This window comes from Mesocricetus auratus, unplaced genomic scaffold, assembly GCF_017639785.1.
Source record: "Mesocricetus auratus isolate SY011 unplaced genomic scaffold, BCM_Maur_2.0 Super-Scaffold_100015, whole genome shotgun sequence".
Lineage (NCBI taxonomy): Eukaryota > Metazoa > Chordata > Mammalia > Rodentia > Cricetidae > Mesocricetus > Mesocricetus auratus.
Window position 1 is genome coordinate 15,817,277 of NW_024429198.1, and position 25,746 is coordinate 15,843,022.

Genomic DNA, 25,746 nt, shown 5'->3' on the forward strand with positions numbered 1-25,746 from the left:
CAGTTACTGATACCTAAATTACACACGCGCACGCGTGCACAAACACACACACACACACATACACACATACACACACACAGCCATTCCTTGATATGCAGTGATCCTTTTGTTACCTTGAGGGTCCTCTAATGCAGAAATATTAACCTACAAAAAATAGGGATGTCCTATCATATTTTATTGAGGGAGAAATGACTTACCTGAGAGGCCAAGAAAGCCTAGAACCAAAGGTCTGCAGAAAGTTCTCCAGCTGCAACTGGAAACCAAAGAGAAAGTGTCTCCTCCCCCTAGCGCTTTTATTCCCCATACATTCTACATACCTGTGACCACACCCAAATGAATGTAGATCTCTCCCTACAGTCATCTTTAAAAGGAATGTAAGGATCTCAACTAAGCCATTTTGAATTTTGAAAAGAGTCTCAAATTGCTTAATTATATAGATTAATGATTTCATTATTGATGTAGAATGAATTGCTGCTTAAATGAGGTGTTTAATAATTTTACCAACCACATATTCTGATCTGACATATTAACCATATCAAATAAGAAAAATAAGAAAGAAGAAGAAGAACAATGAGGACATAAATACAAAAAAGAAATCTCAGTATGTAGAGGAGAGGTAGGTATGAAGTCCCACCTGAATCTAAGGACTCACAGCAATTGATAGATGCTGGTGGTGACAGAGAAGGGGTTTGTTTTCTTTAAGGATGAGGCCTTGTGAACATTTTGCTGTAGAAGGTCATTCCTACAAGGGCATATAAGGGCAACACAAATTGGACACAATGTGATAAAAAGAAGAGGAACTGAGTTGAATATGTTGGAAATAAGGGGTGGATCTGAGAAGAGGGTGTATATGATCAAAACTCATTGTATGAAACTCTCCAAGAACTAGTTAAAATTCATGAATAAAATGAACAGACACAAGTTCATATGTTGTCATCTTATTTACATAAGAAGAAGATAATGTTCGCATATAGATAATTTCCTTTTTGCCTCAGATCATAAAGGATCTGGATTTGATGATGAGTGAGGTCTATTCTAGCCAATTGTATTTATTAAACTACATCATCTTCCTACAAGTGTGCTCCATATCTCATTTGCCTTTTTAGTGTACAGTTTTTCCTGTACATTTTTACAATTCACTTCTCTTTCTCTAATCTTTTACATAAGCAGGTAACTCTCATTTGTTACTTGAGTGTTCATTCCCTTCTTCAGTGCCTTGTGCAACAAAGAAACGGCATGAAATGCATTGTTATGTTTTCCTCCTGATTAGCTTACACCAATTTAACTTTCTTGACAAGCTGATGTCATCACAGAATGAAGTTTTGTAACCTGTATATTTTATACAATGTGTGTAACATCTTTTATGTCTTCCATAAATAAAATATAGTTATCTTGGTATGGTTTCACATGATTAAAAATAGACAGGAGTTGAGAACATATCTGTTTCTACTTGATTAATGTGAAGAACTACGAGATGAGTAAGGTTTTAACCTTCTTGTAGACTCACAAATAAGTCTGCTAGTTTATGTGCTGGAAGAAAAAGCCTGAGATTCACAGGTCAACTCGAACACACTGCATTTTTCAGAGTGACAGCAGGAAGCCAAGTATCAGCATTTTCTTGTGCTTGTTCTTTGAGCTTTAAATGCCACAGATGATGTGAAAATGATGAAGTGGCATCCACACTTGGGATGAGTTACCTCACAGGAGGGGACCTGTGAGCTTAGAAAATCTGAATCACTTTGACAAGTCCTAAGTCTGCTTGGCCTTTGCTGTGGAAGGAGGTTCTATCATTGTTTCTCAGAACTGAAAGATACTCACTTCATTTTTTTGTGATATAACATTCTTTTGTCTTCTATAATCACAGAGCCAAAACATATTTGGCGTCTTGTTTGTGGGAAGACAAGAAGCCACACAGGAGATGTAAGGAAAGTTGCCTACCCTCAATTTCTAACATCATAGACGATAATGTGAATTAATGCTATCAAATGGGCTGTTTCTCTGCCAAATACAATAAGAATTATTTTTTTAGTTTATAGGCTTACCTCAATATATATTTCATTAATTATTGGTAAAATTTATAGATTTCATTGTAACTTTATATTTTCAAATAAAAAATTATTGTACAATAGGTAATCAATTTAAACTAAATTTAGTGACTTACAACTATAATAAACATTTATTTTTATTTCACAGCTGTTCAAAAGATAATGATGTGTGATCTCAATCCCATCAAAATTCATTACAAGCCATAATGGGACCTGGACATATTATTACATACAAATCTTCTATAGCCCATCCTCCTCTCCTTTCCTCTCCTCTCCTCCCCTCCCCTCCATTCCCGTCCCCTCTCCTCTCCTCTCCTCTCTCCCTCTCTCTGTCTCTGTCTCTCTCTCTTATTCTTTTGTTTTCAAAACAGGGGTTCTTTGTGTATCTCTGGCTGTATTAGACTAGGATTTTAGACCAAGATGGCATCAAAATCACAGAGATTGTGTGTGCCGCCAATGCCTGGCTATGATTTCTTATTTTATGCAATCTCAAGATTCCATTTCCATAACAATCAAATCACTGTGATTGCAGTTGTTAGACTATAGGATACATTTTCATGATTACTGTACTACTTAGTGCTTGCCTCTGTTAGATACCAGCAGTACAAACATGAATGGATATTGTAACTCACGTCATTGCCAAGAACATCACTGCAAAACCACAGTTCTTATCAGTTAGTACTTTAAAGTTAATTCCTCCTTGTTTCTTTCCATGTATCTACAAAACTACAAACAGTCATTCAAATGTATGTGTTCATAAAATCCATTCTCTATATCCTTCCCTTTGATGATGGTTGTAAAATCTGGTAGGGATAAGACATTATTCTTAAATTGTTGAAACAATCCTGTTCAAGATTTCACTTGTGCCATGATTTTTATGTTTCCAAAATTTACATTTTTAAGGTCTATTCTTGTTGCTATGTGGAAATCTAATCCATTATTGGATAGATTACAAAGCTTTAAACATGCACACCTATATCCCCTTTGCCTTTGCTACATGCCATTACTATGCCAAGAATCTGCATCTGTTTCTCCCAAGGATTCAGAACAAGCTTCAGTGCAGAAGTGTTTTAAATGAAATCTGGCACATTTGATGCTTTTGTTTATTCCTTTATTCTCTTCTTTCCTTTCTTGTTTTTATAAATAAGCATATTATTTGTCATGTATCAAGACTTTTATACACTTTTTGGCCTAAGGCATGGCTCAACAGGTTAACCCTCTTGAGCAAAGTTTGAAGAACTAGGTTCAATCCTGAAGCCTATGAAAGGATGGAAAGAGAACTGAGTACACATAATTGTCTTCTGACTTCACACACACACACGTGCGCGCACGCATACACACACACACACATACACACACACATTGTGCCCCCACATACAACTATGTCACACAAACATACACGAACGCAGACTATGCCACTCACACACACACAGTGACACACACACATACACAAACACAGTGTCATACGCACACCACACACAATGCCACACACACACATGCACATACACATGTACCACAATACACTGTGTCACACACACAAACACTGTGCCACAAATGTGCACACACATATACATGAGCCACAAACACACATGCCACAGTGTTACACAAACACACTCATTAATATTTTAAAATTAAAATTTAAGTGTATTTTACAATGTTTACAAAGGTAACCAGATGTTTACTTCATTGTTTCACATGGTGGAGGTATTTTATATTGAAAATGGACAAATGCATGGCAATTTGCAGGAATTCATGAACCTCTAAAATGAAAAAATATTTTAGTATGTAGAATCTTAGTGCTACAGCTTTTGTACCATGAATTTGCCATCTTAGCACTTAGATTTTACTTGTATAAAACTGGAAGCTTAAGAAAATGAGTTCTTCTGAGACACTAAACCAATATAGATGTTCAGAAGAAAGAGAAGGCAGATTAAAAATGACCAAGCAACAAAAGCCTCCTTAATTTTATCTTGTGTCTTATTGCCTGCTATATTTATAATACGCTACACTAACTTCCGCTTTGTATTTCTTTTATTAAGTGTACAGGATTCCTTTCTTTACTAGCAGACTGGGACCCACGGTGAAATACCTGGATGAGATAAGAAAGAGATATGTGAGCACAATAAAATGTAATTAATTACCCGTTGGACAAATTAATTCCTATAAATTCTCAAACGAATTTTTATTTTTATTTTTGGAGACCATTATGAGATCTTGACCATTTTTATTGTTTTGCTTTGTTTTTTCTTTGTTTTGTTTTTATTTTGTAAGCTAGAAGCAGTGGAGGCATGGAATTTTAGGGATCGTGAAGACAGCATCATGCTTGCATTCATTCAGTTCAGTAGATTTGGTTTATAAATAACTGTGCCCAATAGCTTTAATTTTCCCCAGCGAATAACTAACAACATGAGAGAAAGCATGTATTTTATAAATCAGAGAAGACTGGCACACATGTCCTCATACTATTTGAGATCATTACATATACTGATTGTGGAAATGGAGATGGAAATATGTCCTGTCTGCTTAAGAAATAAAGCCAAAACTGTACTTCACTCTTTGAAGACAAATACATTCCAAATGTAAATGACCTTAACAGAGGGTAGAAATAGCAAACAGGTGTGAGACATGGAATCTTTAAGAAAACAATAATAAATTTACTGTTAAAAATAGTTCCCTGATGTCATATTACAACTATTATATATACATGTATAGCAACCTGGAAATAGTATTCATAATATATATACATATAACAACTTGGGTAAACCATTCACAATATAGCCTACCAGCAGTATATTATCTTAAGGTGCTATAGCATTAGGAAGAAAATGTGTGTATGTGTATATAGATATGGATATATTTAAGTATATGCATATATGTGTGTATGTATAAAAGGTATGTATGTATATGCATATTTATATATGTGGGTTAGTGTGCAGATAGATGATAGATATAGATGATAAATATGTAGATGATATATAGGTAAAGATATGATGAATGAGAGTGAAATAGATGATAGGTAAAAGATAGATAGATAGACACTCACAAACTGAAGGGTTGATTAAGTAACTTATCTGCTTACCACAACATATTGATATCACCTATTTCTCTTGTATATGACATTCTCTGGCCATAAGATATTCATAGATGTAGACAAAATGAAATGTAATATTGAAATTGGTTCTATTCCAACTAATGTGGGTATGTTTTTTTTTATATAAGTCAGAATAAATCAGATTCAGCAGGATCTATTGCTGTTTCTTAGAGACATTTGGAACTATGGAATGCCTGAGGCTTTGAGAAGCTGGAGAAAGCCATGGAAGTGACCCTTTGTAACAGCTTACAGAAGAAATTAACACTGGCAACATTATAATTTCAGAGTCTAGTCACCAGGCATATGAAACAATATATTTACATTGTTTTAAATAACGAGTTTCTCAACCTTTCTTGTGGAAGTGCTAACAAATTAGTATATACCCCACAGGTAATTGCAAATTACAGTAACATTCAATTACATAAAAATTAAATTCCTTCTGTGGGATTGTGTGCACAAGACTGTGATGCCAGCCCTTGCTGTGAAGAAGCAGGGTAATTTCTATGTCCTCAAGGCATGCCTGATCTAGGTGTAGAATTACAGGCAAGATTCTTTTTCAAAAGACAAACATGGTATGTACTCACTCATATATGGATTTTAGATATGGATCAGGATAATGCCAGTCTGCACTTCCACAGATAGAGAGTCTGGGAAACAGGAAAGAACCTAAAAGATATGCATATATGCATAGTACCCAAGAGAAGAGGATGGAGACAAGATCCTCTGAATGGATGGGGAACACGGCAAAGGGTGGGGGGGAGTGGGACCTGGGAAGAATAGAGCTGGTAAAGAGGAAGGGAGTTGGTCATGGGGGAACAGGAAGTTGAGGGGGTGGGGGTAGAATAGGGGGAAGAGGGAATCATAGGATCGAAGACAGATCAGGCACCAGAGTGACCTCGAGTGATCTAAAGGTATAACATCAATTGGCAAGCTAAGCAATAGTGGAGGGACCACCTTGAATGCCCATTCCTTATAATGAACTTGATGTCTATAACCATCCGGGAGCCTTCATCCTGTGACTGATGGAAGCAGAGGCAAACACACAACTAATCACTGAACTGAACCCAAGGAACCCAGTGACAGAGAGAGGAGTGATGAGCAAATTGGCAAAGAATGGGCTGGCCAAACCAGCAGAGACAGCTGATCTGAACAGGGGGAGAGCTCTTGGACCCCAGACCGACAGTGGGGAGGCCAGCATGGGACTGATCTCGACCCCCCAAATGTCAGTGTCAGTGAGAAGGCCTGGGCAACCTATGGGGCCCTGAGCTGTGGATCAGTGTCTATCCCTGGTATACAAACTGTCTTCATGTGCCTATAGCACAAAGAGAGATGCTCTCTCAGCCTGGACTCTTAGGGGAGTGCCTTGACCCTACCAAGAGTAAAATGACAGACTCTAGATATCCCCTATGTGGAAGGATTTGGCAATAGGGTGGGAGGGAGGGGGGGAAGGGGAGTGCGGGAAGAGGGGAGGGAGAGGGAACTGGGATTGACATGTAAAACAAGCTATTTAAAATTAAAATAAAAAATGATAAAAAAAAACCAAACACACAAAAGGTACCCAAGCAATGCTTACATTGAAACTCATTGCTTTAATACTTTTTATGTAAGTATAAAAGATAAATGTACATCTCGTGCCATACACAGCACAGTATAGGTGTGAAATCTGTTTGCTTGAGAAGATTTATAGTTGATTGATTCACTACTCAATATTTAATGCATTACATTTGCTATTAAATTTTCTTCTAGCTTCCCATTATAAATTCAACAAAAATGCAGCCTCGTTAGGGACTGCCTCTCAGTAGGTTTAACATCAATGAGGGTTACTGGTCCAAATGCACTATTGAATTTACTTCTAAAACATCCAGATGCAAAGTGTAATACTTGACAAATTTATGTCTTTTGTCAAAAATCTGAATTGAAACTTGGATGTGCCCTACATCCTTTCTTTAATTATGCAGTATCATTAATTCATATACTTCTATGTCATTGATGTTACATTAAAAAGCATTCACTATAGGGTCACTCTTAAGAGCTAAAGAGGAAATACAATTTTCCGCATATTGTTGAGAAGTAGATACACTGTGCAAAGCCTTTTGTCTTTAAAAAATAAAATCTTCAATAAAGAACAATTTTTGAAGGCATGGAATTATGTGGATTTCATGAGAAGACATATTAATCTGGAAAGGAGTCTTGCACTTGGATTTTATTAGCTGTTTAGTAAAGCAATAAATGATTAATTGCATAAGAATTGGTAAAGATCCTCCTGGCAAAAGAGAGGGAATACAATGCAATTTATGAAACTAAAGAGAGGCTTAGCATCTGTCCAAGTCAATATTCATTTACTTCTCACAGCAGAAAAGAGAGGGTGGTTTATGTATCATCCGAGTAAAGCTGATTGAGGAGCAGCTGCACAGGTGTGAAATTCATTTCTCTCCTCTTTGTTTTGGTCTTTTCACTCTAAGAATGAAAGCTATGAGCATCATTCAAAAACAACACATATTTCACCTGCTTACACAATATCACAACTCCTTAGGGAGAGAGAAAGAGGAAGCAAGAAGAAAAAACAATAACAAATAAATAAATGAATAAATAAGAATGATTGTTAGATCTACTTCCAGGAGGCAGGACACCTCAAGTTCTGATCATAGATGCTATCATAGATGTATGGCTTTTTGTTTTCTTTACATTGTCACCCACTTGCTGTCATTTTGTATGGAAGAAGGAGCAAGCATCTATATTCATTTGCCAAGAGAGCAAAGATCCTGTGAAAGTCACAATGGGATCATTTTCTCAGCATCCTTGATGATGTAGGTGCCTCTTTGTATCTATTCTTCACTCAGAAATGTGACTGACTACATTTTTTCCTGCTGTGAACCAAAGGGCATGAACAAGGGACATTATGCGTCATATCCTAAGGAACTTGTTTCCATAGTAGAAAGTTAAAACGAGTGTGTGTGTGTGTGTGTGTGTGTGTGTGTGTGTGTATGTGTGTGTGTGTGTGTAGGGAGGGAGGGAGAAGAGACAGAGAGAATATGTCAAACTTCTCTTCTAATGAACCCCCATTAACAGTAACAACATTCATCTATTAATCAGGGAAGAATTTATAAGTATTTCACAACATAAGGAAGCATTTATAATTTCTCCTTCCCCTATAGAATATGAAAAACAAAGGCAATACCATACAGATATGTTGAAATCAATACTGTATAATAGAAACTTATTATTTGAATATGGATATTATGCATTAAACTGTAATATATCTCAATAGAGAGCCACAGAGAAGTCAGTGACAAGATAGATACAGTTAACACTTTGGAGAGGATAGTATAATCACTTCGGGAAATTACATGTGAAGTTGAAGTTGACACATGAAGGGTCTACCCTAAAGAAACTTCAATTTGCAAGAAAAAGTGTGTTGTGAGTCTTGTTTGATTTCCCAACTGTCTGGGATTATTAAAGAGTGAATATTTAGTGATTATTCAGGGATTTCTCCTTAGAAACTTTTCTTCCTTTTCTGCCACTGTCTAATAGTCACAAATCATCACTGATGTCTACATCTAGTCCTGAATGTATCTCTCAGCATCTTACCAATAAATCACACAAAAGACTACTCTGCACTTAGGGTTTGATATTCAGGTGATTTCTTTCAAGAAAAGATTAAGAAATATACAATTTAAGAAGACAAATTTCTTATTTTATAAAATTCCAAAAATAGTTTTGTATCTCAGTCTAATAGTAGAAAATTTTACGTCATTTATTAAGGTAAGCTTGTAGCCCTATGAGAGCTACCTATGGCCCTTAAAAACTTAAATCAGTAATTGCTGAAGAGTCCCATATTATGTGTAGACCTCTCTCACAGTCTTGGTCATGCTGTTATAACTGTACTTAGGTCTAAGCTTACATTCCTATGGTTCCTACCAGCTCTCTCACTGCCTACTATCTGGCTTCTTATTAGAATGTGTCAGATTTTTCTGCTGGAACATTGTTCCTTATTTTCCAGATGAAAAATTGGAGTCCAATTTAAAATCCTAAACTCTGTGATAAAATAAATTTTTATTTAAATTTAAAACAATCTTGTTTTACATACCAATTCCAGTTCTGTCTCCCTCCCAACCTCCCATGTCCTCCACTGACCCTCCATTGTAACCCCCCATCCACTTCCCAGGTAGCATGAAGTCTTCTCTTTTAGACAGGTATTGCCTCATCCATGCAAGCTTCCATATGTAGATTCCGTGCCTTTGAGATAGTGAATTCATCACTAATTCCCTATACTAAAGTTGCATTATAAAACATGTCTACTTTGACTTTAATTCCTTATTTCCTGTTTAAAATATAGATTGTTTCTTTATTTTTCTGGGTTGGTTGGTTGACATAGATGAAAAACTGTCACCTATTTCTCAGCAAATTCTTAAAATGCTTCTTCTTCTTCTTTTTTTTTTTTTTTTTTTGGTTTTATGACACAGGGTTTCTCTGTATTGTTTTGGAGGCTGTCGGTCCAGCCTGGCCTCGAACTCACAGAGATCCGCCTGCCTCTGCCTCCTGAGTGCTGGGATTAAAGGTGTGCGCCACCACGGCCCAGCTTAAAATGTTTCTTAAATGTCATCTGTCAAGTCACACTCAAGAAAATGTTTCAACATTTAAGGAATTATTTGCTAAATGAAGTTTGTTTAAAATATATTTTAGTACTAGCATTAGTTTTCCATTAATCTTACAGGGGATGACTTTTGATGTTATATTAGTATTAAACATGATCAAATAATACAATGGTGATATGGCTCAATTTTATGCTTAAAATTTATTTATCTTGTTGTTCCTTAGAATTGGTAATGTGCCCATGTTAGACTTCATATTTTCTTCATATGTTTTCTTACTTGCTTCTAAGAAAAACCAACAGCACTCATTTTCATTTCAGTAAAATCTCAGGCATTTGGCATTGTTTTGCTTCCTGAACAAATGTGGAATAAAATTAGAAACAGTAGACTTCATGAATTGTCGTCATGAAAGTCATCAGTGCATACAAATACCTTAGTTTTATTTAAAAGAGGCAACAGATGTTGACTTACTGTCTGCGTCAGTTATTGTCTGTCCACTGATGTGACAGATAATAAAATAACATGAGAGGGAAGATTCACTTTGACTCAGGTTTTGTTCCTTATTTATTTATTTATTTATTTATTTATTTATTTTAAGCAGAGTTAAATTTCTCTATATTGTTGTCTAGATGCACCCTTTGGAGGCCAAAATGCAGAGTAATTCATTCCTCTAGGGGGAAAAACAGGTAATGTGACACCTTTTTCATAGAATAGTGTTGGAAGGAATTTTTAGCTCTCACATAGGAATGAATTACCGATAAACGTAACTTGTACTAGAACCTGTGTTTCACTTCTAGTGACTTTTGAAAGCTAATTCAGATGAGGATATTTTTCAGATGTGTAGCCACCTGATAGTGGCTGGACTTTTCTGAACATGGAACTTCCTGAAAGAAACATCAAGTCCTGGATCAAGTAACAAGCACACACCAATTTCCTGTATATTTTATACACACCTCATCTCCTCCACACCCTAACCCCACTGGTCCCAGTGATTGTTTCTCTGAGTAGCAGATTTGTGTGCTTCCAAAGGTGACAAGTTTGATTTTATCAGGGAAGTGAAACAGCAAATTTTTATTATCAATACACAACACAAGCAAGTCTACTATAAGGTCTGCCTTGAATGTAGATGGAGCCCAAGGTATATCTCTGCATACCAACACACAGAATGACATCACTCAAACACAGACTAAGAAATATTCACCTACACATTCAAAAGATCTCCCTCTCTCTTAGCTTCCCTTCAACAGAGAAAGCTGTGGGCATCTTGAGTCTGGTATCACTTATTGTAAGTTCTAGCTACCCAGTCTGACACAAATCATGACTCTGACATTCTAAGTAATTTAAGTCTAACTCTGGCTTTTATCTACAGCATGATTTATTAAGCAACACTTCTGGTTTTCTGCGAGGAATAAAAATGTCCTTCCAGAATAAAGTTGGACTGAATAATTTCCAGTAAGCCAAGGCTATACAGAGACACCCTGTGTCAAAAAACCAATAGATGATAGATGATAGATGATAGATGAGATAGAATGAATGAATGAATGAATGAAAGAAAGAAAGAAAGAAGAAAGAGAGAATAAAATCAAATAAAGATGGTGTTTGTGTCCTAGAAAAGTGAACAAGCAGAGTGGACATGTTTAAGTTATTGAATATAATAATATAATTCCAGATAAAGGAACTATAATTAACTCACAGTTTTAAATGTTCCAGTCCCATATGACATTGGGAAGCAGAGAAGTTCTCTTTATACAGCTCATGCTATAGAGTGATGGCTGTCTGCTCAAGCAAGCTTCTTCCTTGCATCATATTTTATTCTAGTCTATAAAAATGTTTTCTGGGTAGAGGACCGGAAACTCAAACAGGCATGCTTTACTACTCTTCTAGACAAATTAGTCCTAGCAAATTAAAATAAAAATTAGCTATACCCTGTATCCACTTCTGTTCTTAAAACACAAGATGTAGGGTTTTGCTATCACATGGATCTCACAGAATTTCCTTCTAATATGGATTGACTCAAGCCCTATAGAGTACTGTGTCTTTTTTAACTTAACCCAAGTGCAAAATTAATGTTGGAATGTATAGAAAACTTTCTATAAATATACAATAAAGTCTTCAAACAGTATTTTCTATTTGTTACACGTCTGAATTATAGGATCTTCCTAGATCCTTAAAAGTTATTGTTTATATTTAAACCTGAATAAAAGAAGATCCAAATGATATAAATTACAAAATTAAATCACATTTTTATATTATATTTTAAGACAAAAATATCATGAAATAAACTGATTATATAGTTGGCATCTTAATAATTTCAGGATTGTAACAGTTTTCTTGCCAGATTTTGACAAAGGGGAAGTTATAGCTCAATTTTTCTGTTATTTTTAGTAACATTTACTTCCAGCTACTATTATAAATTAAAAAGACATTTACCACAAGAAGAGTTAAAACCTTTTATTCCTTATATGTCATTTTAAGTTCCTCAGAGATAACTCCACAGACTACTTAGTTAACATAAACTACAAGCTATTAATATTTGTATTATACATCATTGAATAATCATCCAGTGATGGGCAGTATTGAAGTGCTACAAATAATCTACAATATTTTTTCAAACTGATTTTAACAAATTCTACCTTGGGGAGAAGCATTCTCCAATGTAATTTGTCGGAAGACATTCCTTTATCCAGGAAATAAGTGCTGGTGTCTCTCTGGGATCTGGAGACACAGTCAGAGAAAGTGCTTTTGTCAGTGTATTTTTCATACACTGCCTCCACTCTTCTGACATGTGATGTCTGCTTTTCAATTCTTGCTTCTGCTAAAAGTGATGTTTGCCTCCCCCGACTCATACTAGGCCACAAAAGTCTTAAAGCCACTCTGGCTCTACACAAGATTAAGAATAATGGACGAACATACATCTTTAAACAGTTTATGTGACATATGGCACATGAGATAAAACACACTAGTGTCAATGCCTTTTATAAAAATTATGTCTCCTTTAAGGTTCCATAAAATACTTGACAGCACAGAATAGACCTGACTATTACTTTTATCACAATTCCTTTGGTCATGGGGCAAGTATGCTCATGTTAATTGCTTGATAGCTTGTTCTTATATTAGGCTATGTTTTATACAACCATAGGTTGTTTGTAAGTCTTCTAAAGTCAAAACAAAAAAGCAAGCAACTTCCACAAAAAACACACACACACACACACACACACACACACACACACACACACAAAGACTCCCACCTTCTCCTTGAATTCTTTGCTGTGATCTATTTTAAAAGACCCATGTTTGACATGTGTGTGACCAAAGACTAGAAGCTGCTGGAAGTGTCATCATACACTGAAAACATAGGTTCACCTTCTTCTTGAAATTGTGCAAACTTAGACTTCAGATGGAGATTACAATGATAAAACAATGAAATTAGCCCAGAATGTACTTTTTCTAAGGGAAGGTAGTTTAAAACAACTGCATATACATACACGTTAATGGCTAAATAGAAGAAACGTTGTACTATTATTTCTACAGTGCAAACTGTTTGACAGTTACATAGCACAAAACTGTGGTACAACTTCTTTTAAGACATAACACAAATGGGTCTTCCTTCAAATCATATCTTCCAGCTAATTATTTAATTAACCTATTTATTTATTTTTTAATGGTTCTGAGTCTAGAGGTTATCCTTGAGTGCTTCGGCTGTTAGCGAGATCATGCAGGGTCTGAGCTTACATCTCTGACCTCAGAACTGCTTTCACATTTCAGGTTAGCTACAAAGAAGCCAGGCACAGCTGGAAATGACCTTACCTTCTCAGTGCCACACTTACTCCTGGACTTAGCACTCCTCTGACACCTTGCTGAGCTGATTAGCTGAGCTGTTAGGAGACATTTGAGAATTGGCAGCCGTTTTCCAATCATGGGAATGCAACACTACTGTCAAATAGTGATTATTTTTCTGCTACTTCCTTGAATTAAGCATGTTCCTCACATCCCAAGGGTGAAAGGTGGGAATACAAGATCTCTTTCCTTCAAAGTGTATATATTAACCTGCCAGGGGTTGGAATGTCTGTGTTTCATAGGAGAGCAAAGAGCGACCATGAAAACTTAAGTTGTACAATACTGAAATGCATGTTCAGTTCTGTGGAAATAATTTGATTATGCTTTTAAGGAAATACTCTCTGTTTTTCTAGGAGTTTAACCTTTTCCTTTTTAAAACAGCTTTCTCAATAATTAACAATTGAGCAATATTGTATAATATTTAAGGGTATGAATGCTAATGTTCCCCTGCCTGAATAAATCCTGCTTATGGTTGTCTAACTCTTTGATGCTGGACACAGTTTTAACTTTTGATTACATCATTTTTCCATGAAATGGGTGACTACCGCCACGTAAAAACTTGTTAGAGATAATAGAATAAGAACTGTATAGAACCCAGTCTGTTTTTCAAAGACTGCAATAATCTCTCAAGAAGTAATTTATTCAAAATTAGTGGACCAGTAATTTTGTGTCTGAACACTTAGATCTGCAGTCTCACCACCTACATTTCCTTATCTTCCCAAAGACCTTGAAAAATAGGCTTGTTAATATTCTAGTCAAAAGGACACTTCTCACAAAGCCACCACCAATAGTTAGAATTCCGTCAATTATGGGTGAGATTTTTATAGCATTCTACTTTAAGATGAAAAGACAAGATAATCTGATGGCTACAAGTAGGGATAATCATATTGAGGGAAAGAGAAAGAGGCAACTGCAAAAAAAGTTTGGAAAAAAAGAGCAAATTACGACGACACATGTATCTAGTAAAGGCTTAAAAAAACAAGTGACAGTTGAGCCTGAGTTGAACAACACTGTGCTACAGTCTGGTCTTTTGTTTGACTCTAGTTCAGTTCAATCTTATGACAATATTTAGCATTCTTTTTCTGCTTTAAAGGGCAAAAATTGCAAACATGTTGGCTTATGAAATACTTCCTACCTTAGTAAATGAAACTTGAAAATGTGCAAGAGAAATATGCCTTTTAGGCTTTGCAAGCAAATAAAAACTAGAAGTCAATATTCTCTGAGCTTCTAATGAATATTATCATATATATGATGTAATTCCTGCTATATATTTCACTTTAGATGCTAAGAATATAGTCACTATGTAGAATCATAGTTTCTGAATAAGCTAATTTAAAGTAGACCATCCAGCAGCAGAAAATAACATAAGCTACAAATATGAGCTGTGTACCTAATTTTAATTTTCTAGTATTCAGATTAACAAACTGCAAAAGTAAACAAAAAATATATGCATATGTATGTACCAATTTATTTAAATAAGGGTCACATGTCAACATGTAATAAACATAGATATGTAGATATCTTTGGTATGAAGTAATAAAAAAATATAAGCTAAAAGGGGTTCACATTTTGATAACTACTTCGGAAATTTGAAACAAACATCCTAATTATTGCCGATGGCTGCCATGTTGGATTGGATGATGAAAGTATAAATTAGTGCTGTATAAGCATTATCCTGTTCAGAATTGAAAGAGGTGATAAGATACTAATAATTTTTAATTTGTCAGATGAAATGGTCAAAATCTGAAAGAAACTACATACAATATCACATCCTGCTTCAATTTCTGCTTACATGAGTGCACATATAGGGCACACCCAGAGGAGATGTCTTGTACTCGGCCCACCTCATGTCTTATCCCACTCATGGTAATGTGTTCCCACATCAAATGTTTAAATTAGAATGTTTCTGAATAGTACTTAAAATACTGTGATATCTTAATTATCTGTAATTGAGTAATTTGGGGGCTGAATTATAGTTTCGTGACTGATAAATTGCCTTTCTGTATTCACACACAGACACATACACACATTGCACAATATTATATATATATATATTATGTTATATAGAATATAACATAAAATTACCCTGGCTAAGCCAATACTTAGTTTTCACAATGCAGGCCTGCTGCTATACATTTACCTCTTATCATCAGAATGAGCCATATCTATTTACACGTTGATATACTTTGGTATTTTTATTTGATATTTTGTTAATTTGCCTCCTATTTCTAAATCCAAGGCAAAGATTGTGTGTTCCTTAATACCAATGCTTATACATTATTGCTAGGCAGAGATGATTATATTAAAATTCACATTGTATTTCTTTTTATTTTTGATGCAGTGTATATGTGGGTTTGTGTGTGTGTGTGTGTGTGTGTGTGTGTGTGTTTTGTATGTATGCACATACACAAAGGCGAGGACTTCCAATTTTGTTTACATTTTCTGTTAAGAGAGCCCCTGGAATGTGCCTGCCTGCCAACTTTCCTCTGAGGTGACAGGACAGAATGCCACAATAACTTTTCTGAGGGTTTTAGTGATATAGCCACAGGTCCTCACTCTTGAGCAGTGGACATTTTACTTACTGAACATTTCCTATCACCTAAAATGCTTATAATGAGAAAATGTTACAAGCTCCTTTCACTTAAATGCCTAGTAGACTTTTTATTCAACACAATGCCATTTCTTTTTCCTGCGAGATGTACAGCATATATAAAATAATTTCCCACGCATTCAGTGTTTTTGATGTACAAAGTATAGAGAAATCTATCTTCTTTTTAAACATAAAATGTAGAGATCTTGTAACATGTTACCTTCTCTTAGTCATTTCTATTGTATGATATCTTTTTTTACTTGACCATTCTCAAGCTCAATATTATGATCCTTTCAACTTTCTAACCTCAGAAGGATTATTAAAATAATTTCTTTTCTTTTTCTTATCCAAAGTATTTGTTCATAACCTTGTGTATTTAGCTCTGACCAGAACATCTTTGTGAACAGTTGAAGTTCCCTTTTGTTAGCATTACCTGGGATGGGAGAGGACATGCCATTGTCTGTTGAATGCTATAATGAAGAGTTTAGATGCTTGAAATGCCCAGGATAACTGTATAGAAAAACTGATACCCAAGCAGGATGAACTAAAATGCTACTCTAACTCAGTAATTTGCTCTTATAATATTAATTTATTTTCTCATTAGGGTGATCATTAAATAAAAATGTGTTATCCTTGTTTATACTATACTATTTGCTTTGCTGTCACTGATAATTTCTAAGTATGCATAAAAATTAATATAATTAATCAAAACTAACAGTTTGAAGAAAATGTACCTTTCATAAATTAATAATTTTTAAAACAATAGTAGATGTAATGATAGATTCTAGGAAAGTTTCATAAACTTCATGTATGTTTGTTAATCTCTTTTGTAGGTCTCTTTAGATGGAATGTAATAGAGCAGAGGCCTCCAGAGCATCAATGTGTGAATTACAGTCGATCCAGTAAAACGGCAAGCTCAGTGGTCACAGCCATAGACACCTCAACCCTGGATTCCACGACTCTACATTAAGCATTGGAGTATTTATTACTCTACTGTGGGAGAAAGTTTTTGCCAATGCTTACAAGGAACTCTTTATGCCTATTTCTGTGGATCCTGTTTGATGGAGGTCTCCTAACCCCACTTCAGCCACAGCCACAACAGACTTTAGCTGCAGAACCAAAAGAAAATGTTATCCACCTTCCAGGGAGACGATCCCATTTCCAACGGGTTAAACGTGGCTGGGTATGGAATCAGTTCTTTGTGCTGGAAGAATACATGGGCTCCGAACCTCAATATGTGGGAAAGGTAACGCTGTGTTTCTTTTGACAACATTTGATAGGAATGGGGAACTGTGTATTGTGCATGGATGTCTTGCACAGGAGTTAACAATGACTAGATCACTGTAATTGAAATCCATAAGGCTTGGTTTCTCTTCCTGGCTCTAGCCTGGTAAGCCTTGCAATATCCCTTCCCCCCCTCTTTGCTTCTATTTTCTAGTTTCCACATTGTAAATAGATCCTGCTGATAGAAAGCCATGAGCTTAGTTTAAAGAAAACTATAAACAAAATTTGAAAGAATAGCAATAAAATAATTTTTACTAAGTATAGAAATAGTGAAATTTGATCAATGTTTAATTTCAGATTTGAAAACCTATCAACAAATTAGAACATGAAAGAATGGCCAGAAAGACATTGAAGCCCGAAGAACAGGTTACTCTTAGTGCTTACACTAGTGCACTAGCCTCAAGGGAACTCTCAGACACCTTTGAGGATGTAACTCTAGAATACAGAAATTTCTGAGTGTAGAGCACAATGCTGATGTTATACAATCCCTCAATCTTATCATATAAGTCTAACAGTTAACATAAATAGTTTAGGTTATGATTATTTCATGCCACTCTTATTTATTTATTTAATAGAATTAGAAATTTGGGGTAATATAAGAAGAGTATGTCCTTCAAACTCTGTTCCACAGACAATTATTTTAGCTCTGCTTATGCCTTCTGACATCACCTGAAATTTCATATCAAAGGATTCAATAGAGCATCATATTCTTAGTTTTTGACACAGATACATAGAATTTAGTTATCCAACCTGCAGGTAATAAAACAAAAACACTAAAAAATTGTGAAGATTGCTTTTTTTTTTTGCATTTTCCTTGTTCAAGTAGAATTTCCCCTCCCAGAATATGCAAATGATATAGATCTAGGGTTTTGATTTTGAAAACTATTGCTTGAGATTTTAGAATTTCATCTTTGGAATTGTAATGGCAGTATGGAATTCATCTGATTGACTGAAGAATAAACCACATGTAAATTGGATTTAAAAGGAGTATGTCTAATATCTAATCTATTGCATCTAAATATAACCATTGTCTATAGGTATGTGACTTTACATTGTGATAGGTGCTAAGAATGCATGGTTCTCATACTGGATGCATTTCTAATATAATGAATCATCAGTCGCCAATATTTCCTTTCCACAATAAAACAAAATAAAGTTTAATTAACTCTATGCTGATGATTCTGGAGTTGGGAATAGAATTATGACAGCACAAAGATTAATTCAGGACATTGTATCCATATGTTTAAAGAGACATAAATATATTACATACCTTCTCTTTCTAGAAAAAGCATTGAGACTGCTTTTAGAAAGGTTAATTAGTTCAGGCAATACAGGATTCAGGAGTAAGGAAAAAATGTAAAGCTGAAAAATACAATGGAGAGTGGCCCACTGACTGCTGTCAACAAGCCTCAAATTTGGGATTGTTTCTTTTTAGAAAGAACATAAAAAAGAAAACATAATTATCAGATTTCTTCAATTGGAAACTGCTTTTTTTGGTGAAATATTGAGTTTAACATACCTTTACTCCAAAATGGTCTCTCATAATTTAGTCAGTTGAGAAACTGGCATAGTTTATATGCCATAAACATTGGTATGGACAACTTTACTTTTTTTCCTTTTTTAAAATTCAAATGAGAAACAACTTACTTCACATGTCAAGCCCAGCTCCCTCTCCCTCCCCTTCTCCTCTGCCTCCTCAAACCCCCACAACTTTACTTTTTTACTAATTTTTTATTTTAATTTTAGATAGCTTGTTTTACATGCCAATGTTAGAAGATACTGTGGTTGGCACCTATTCAAGGGAAATCATATTATGGTATTGATTATAATGAATATTAGTTTATTTCTTTTCCAATAAGACAGAGGGATAACCAATGATAATGGCAGTCCTTCCCTCAAAATAGCTTTAATTTAATAAAATATCCAGGTGAAATATAAGATTACTTTCTATGATATAATATAGATATCAGTTTTATTAGCAAAATACATTTTAAGACTATATCATTTACAGTATAAACAAAATGAAAGGAAAACAATAAGAACAAAACCTTTGAAATATACACATTAGCACATAATTACTTGGGTTTGCATAAGTATTAGTAACTGCATTCCTATAAATCTGTTTTGAAATAGCCTTGGTGTATGCTCCAAAAAACACTGCACATTTAATCTCACAGAAATTATTGACTTGTAATTTTTATAATTGAGATGGACTGCAGCTGACAGTATTTCTTCAATTTGTATTTTCCAAATGAAATATAGAAAATTCAATCTTGTGTAGACTGCTTTCAAATGCATCACTTTTTTCTGACATATTTTTAATACAGAATGCATTATAACTTGACACAGTATTAAGTCATGTGGGTTAAATGGAAATATGAAGGTGCCCAGGTTGCAATTATAATAGGTAAAATTTATTAAATGCTTCCTTTGGGCACCATTTTAATTGCTTTAGATAAACTTGTATAACCTTCAAAATGGAATTATGAAGGATTTTATTAGTATCTGTATTTTGAAAACCAAGAAGATAAAAATAATGTAAATTTGTGAATGGACAGAATATTTGAAAGCTTATGTTTTAATTCAAATAATCTGTTCCATTGTACTACAAATTTTTCTCAAGTGCAAAATTTTAGTAATTTCTATAAGTAGTACAAAAGATATATTCTTAGTGATCATATTGATATAGGAAAGGATGTGATTATAAGCAGAACATTGAGGAATTCAAGAAAGTATTCATAGATGTGAAAGAACCTGAGATAAGTCTTGTAAGATGATTTTTTCCCAGTAAATATAAAATACAATGAGTACGTGTAAACCTTGAGTTTTCAAAGACAATTTTGATCCTAGAGAGCCATAGTTTAGAGCTTTCAGAAATGTGAACCAAGTTTTAAAAGTATGGAATTACAGAAATATAGAAAAGGTTCAATTTTGATGCACAGGCAAGCAGTATTGTTCTCATAAGAATCATGCTTAGAATATTAGCACGGATAGAATTTCATATAAACTGAAGACTTAACAAAGTCATAGGTGTACCACAACACGAACAGAAACATTAACCTTTTCCCCAGGAGACTGTGTAAAATACTTGGGTATATTGGACATTTTCCAATAACTGGCAATAAATGCTGGTGAGGATGTATAGAAAAGTGAATTCTTCATCACTGTTGGGGAGATTGCAAATGGGTGAAACCAATGTGAATATCAGTGAGCCTTTATCAAAAGCTAAAAGTAGAACTACCTTGTTACCTAGCTATAAAACTCCTTAGCGTATTCCCCAAAGACCCTACTATAGAGACACTTGTCACCCATGTTGTTTGTGACTTTATTCATGATGGCTATGAAATGAAAACCACCTTCAATTGATGAATAGATAACGAAAATGTGGTATGTATTCACAAAGGAATTGTATTCAGATGTAATGAAAATGTAATTTTTATATAGATAGAGCTAAAAATATTATACAGAGTAAGTTAACGCAGACAGGATTACAAGGAGAACATGTTTGTTCTTAGGTGTCCTTCATGAGTTTAATTCTTTATATAGAAGTGTATATAACCTGGAGGAATCATAGAACATGGGTAAGTAAAACAAGGAGTATGTGAAGTGGGGGTGGACACAGAAGCATCTCTAGAGAGGAGGACTTGTAGGTCATATGTGCTATAAATGAGGAAATGGCAAAGAAAACAGGAACTAGGACATTAAAAATAGAGAAAGGAAAACACAAAGGAAAAGGGAGAGATAAATTACAGATTTTGTAAAATCAAGAGTTTAATCTCTCATGTTTATTAAAATAATTATGCTTCATTTATAATTATATGTATATATACATATAAATATATTTTAAAAGAATTCTGTAACATGGAGCCTAGTGCTGTTTCTAAGAACCATGCTTCAGAATTCTATTTAAAAATATATATATATATGCACATTTCCATAGTATCAGAAGATGCTATGCAAGTTCCTAAGGGAAGAAAACATTCAATAGTTCTTCCAAGATATAATATCTGTGGGCTACAACAATGACTACAAAGCATCTCCAGTGGGACAATCCGGAAATATTTAATTTGCATATAACCATCATCTGTTTTTTTTTTTTTTTGGTCTTTCAATAGAAAGGAATTCATGGCCAGTGCTTTAAATGTAGCCAAGTAACGACTTGTAGCTGGAAATGTCATGAACTTTAAAGAATAACCAACTACTTCCCTCTTTAAAAACCAGCATAATTTTTAAATGAATTTTATTATCCACTTTCTAATCCTGTGTCCTTATATCTAAAGATAAATGCTGCTTTCACTTCCTTTTAAGAAGTTTCTTTTTGCATCAGGTGGATACTATTACAGAAATTTATTGCTGATGAAAACTAATAACTGACTGCATTTTGCCCATCCACAATGGATCCATGTACAATGCAGTTATTATACCCAAGGCTCTGGAAGCAAAAAAAGCTAAAGATAGAATGATGATAAGAGTCAGAGATTCAGGAAACTTGCTTTGAGATAACATCTTTTACACAAAACATGAAGGCTTTGTATAGGAAATTTATCAACAATATTGTCTGAAGAAAATCCATAAAACAGCAACACCAATAGGCATGGAAATATGGATAGGAGAAATTCCACCGTGTCCCTTCCATAAATGAAGAGCTAAGAAACTCATTTGCTACTGAGAAATCTAGAATCAGACTTCAGCAGAGATTAATCACCCATAAATTATCCAATCCCAGACTATCAGTCTTAAAAAAGACATATGAATAACACTAAATGATAAAGTAGCAAATTTCTATAGTTGACCAGTCCTGGACCCCTATGTAAATTTCCACCTACTGAAAAAAAAGCTTCTATAATAATGGGAGATGAACTAAACTATGGGTATAAAGATATAAACCCAATTCACAGCCCAGAAACACACTTAATGCACAGCTACCTTGCCTGGATAAATGTAGCTTATTCCTCTTTACAGTGATGGATCCCAATCACAGAAAACCACAATGGAAATGATTCAACAGATGGTCCAGTGCTCAGACCCAACAGATACAATCCCATAACAGCTCTTGAACCTATGGTTAGGCAACTTCACAAAAGAGGGAGTTGAAATAATGTATGAGCTGAAGATCTAGAAATCTGTTGTGGCACAGTCTTTCCTAGGAATGGCTACATAAACAGGACTGAAATGATGACAATATTGATAGACTAGCTACTGTGGAAGGGGGAAATTTTTCACCTACTCTTACTTCTAGACAAAGAACTACAGTCAACTGACTGCTGGGAAAAGCAGAATTGGTCTCTCTCCAGAATGAACCCTCTTATAAATTGTCCAATGCAAAACAATCATCTGTGAAACCAGATACACACAGACAACAGCAACAAAAATATTTTACACAAAAGCATACATGCACACACATACACACACATGTTTGGGTGTATATGTGTGTAACAATAATAATAAAAAAGAGACTATCAACTTGGAGAGGGATTATTGGCTCGATTGAAGGGGGAATACTTGGGATGGGATAGAATGTCAAAAAATGGAGAAAAGTGACATAATTGCAATATAATAAAAATATATTTTAAAAAGAAAACAACTATATATTGAGAAATGAGGCTAAATTCTGTTTAAGTATAATATGAATATATTATACGTTTCTAAAATAATATTTAATAACTCCTTGCAAAACATCAGTAATATATATATATATTTACAAATTATGTTTATTAAAATGTTTCATTATTTTTATTTCAAAAAAGAACTTGTTTGTTTTCTTAGTAAGTGCGGAAAATAACAGCCTAAAGAGAAATATGTTCCTCTAACATTCACAAAAGTATAGTCAATTCCATGCCACTATTTTGGTCAGACAAGATCACATAAGTATCATTGTAGCAGATATGTCTCATCATACTGCAAAGCACTGATGAATAGAGATTTTGATGAAGAATAAAACTTTTGACTTCCTGCCAGATCTATTTTGAATCCTATTCACAGATAATTAGTTAAAGTCTAGAATACATCCTATCTTTTTTGTGTTATGACTCACTATAATTTTCTTTTTTTCATATTTTTTATTTAACTTTTTACACTCTCAGTTCCCTCTCCCTCCCCTCCGCTCCCAACCCCCAATCCTCCCAACCTCTCACCCCCACTCCATTCCCCACTCTGCTCTCCAGGGAGGGCAAGGGCTTCAATGAGGGAATTTCAGTCTGTCACATCATCCCAGGAAGGGCCTAGGTTCTTCCCCATGTGTCCAGGCTGAGAGAGCATCCCTCCACATGGTATGGGTTCCCAGAGTCCATCTGTATGCTAGGAATAGATACTGCTCTACTCTCCAAGGTCCCAAAGACTGCCAAAGCCTCCTCTCTGACACCCAGGTTCTGTGGAAAGGATGTCTGGATTTTCTATTTTATTCTCTATATACAATCAGCAAAACATTATCTATGTAATGAGCTACTATGGTGTCTAATGAATGAACATGATCAGAATTCTTGTTAACTTATTATTAAAAAGAACGGGATTTAAACACTTCTAAGAGAAGATAGTAGGCTTATTCTTTTGGTCTTGCAAACAAGAGGCAAACTGCTAACTTATTTATTTTCCCACAGTATTAAAAAAATCATTTTCTATATAAATAGCTTATGCCAGGTACCAAGAGATAGGCTAATTATCCTAGCAATGAAATCACATCTGGTACAGTTGCTACAATTGTAGTCACCACCTGGTTAAGTTTATGATAATCCATTGTCATTATCCAAAATCCATCTGTCTTCTCCACAGGCCAAACAGGAAATTTGAAAGGGAATCTAAAAATCTCTAGGCCTATGTCTTTTGAATTGTTGTAGATAGCATTAATCATTGTATTCCCTATAGGAATTCAGTGTTATTTTTGGTTTAGTGTTTTCTGGTGAGAAGCAATACTGATGATTTGTATTTGACCTTTCTCACCTTATTAGCATTTACTCTATGGATGAGGGATGCCATTTGGAGATTCTACCAGCCACTGAGCCTATCTGTTTCAATTATAAATTCTGGGACTAGAGAAATGGAATAGGAAGGGGTGGAAAAACTGGACACAGCCATTGAACACACTTGAGTTAAACTCCATTTATCACTTAAGCTATATAAATTCTTTGTTCTTTAGAGAACAAAGCAGCAATTTGGCTATTTTATAATTGGTGTCCTTCACAGCAGGGTCTGTTATAAAAATTTCTGATTATTATTTTGTCTGGTATACACTCAGACTGGTAAAAGACTACAGATCACTATGCAGAGCTTTGGGAAAGTTTAATAGTGTAAACATTAATATATATATAAAACTCCTTTCTCAAATGGTCCCAGCTGTCATGTCATTCAAGAGGCTTTGAGACTAAAGGGGCACAAAGTGCAGAAATTAAATGAGGTTGCTGGCTCTCCATTTTTAAGTGCTTTCTTCACTTCACATACAACTTTATTGGCTATGCCAGTCAAATAATAAATCAATGGCATTCTATTTTATTTGGCATTGGTACATTTTCATTTCTTCTATCTTGCTCTTAAGAGGAGGATGATATCCTTGACAATTACTAATTTCTGAAGGCCATGATATACCATTGTTTTTTCATTAACAACCTTTCTGGAGACAATGCAAACTTTCTTTTGATCTCAAAAATATTTATCTTTTGCTATGTCATTCAAAGATTGAATACTTGAATATTGAAAACTTGAATATGCCACATTCAAGTTTTCTAATCAAATGTCCATTTAAACTTATAGTTTACAGTAAAGTAATCACTTGGGTGTGGATTTCCTTTTCCAAATCTTTTTTCCACAATAAATGTGAAAAGTGTTTCCTCTGGCCCTCCATAACTGAGTGAAATGGAATTATAGGAACTTTCCTGAAATTGTATTTTCTGTAAAACTTTGAATACCCTCTCTGCAATATACCAAAGCAGCTCTGCCTTTTGCCTTCATTTTAATTTAGTGACATTTTATTCCATGTTTAATTCCATCAAAGAAACAAAAGGCTAGAATTCTATCTTTCCAAGCTACAGCATTAAAAATAGAATCAAGGTGTAGTGTCCCAGTGTTAGTAGATTCATTTCCATCAATATTGTGTTAATTTTATCATTATTCTACACTTACAGTATCATAATGTTCTGACATGTATCTACAGATTCTTATTTATATAAATTAGAAGAGAGTAAAATGGTTCTTGTGTTGTGTAGTGTACCTTCTCATGAACAGCATATAGCTCTTCAGCTTTAGGGACCCACTGGGTCTTATCTCTACTAATAGAAATAGAAGCAGTGAGGTGGAAACTCAGCAGTCCTGCAAATA

General features: G+C 34.7%; 1 protein-coding gene across 2 annotated transcripts in view; it reads left to right on the top strand.

The window, feature by feature from the left end:
- The window catches only part of Cdh12 (cadherin 12), a 937,606-nt gene that overhangs the window by 661,050 nt on the left and 250,810 nt on the right, over nucleotides 1-25,746 (top strand). For both annotated transcript variants that reach the window (XM_040757653.1, XM_040757654.1), the window contains one exon: nucleotides 16,989-17,401. In XM_040757653.1, the coding sequence (XP_040613587.1) occupies nucleotides 17,171-17,401 (231 nt within the window). In that variant the 5' untranslated portion in view covers nucleotides 16,989-17,170. The remainder of the gene's footprint in view (nucleotides 1-16,988; nucleotides 17,402-25,746) is intronic.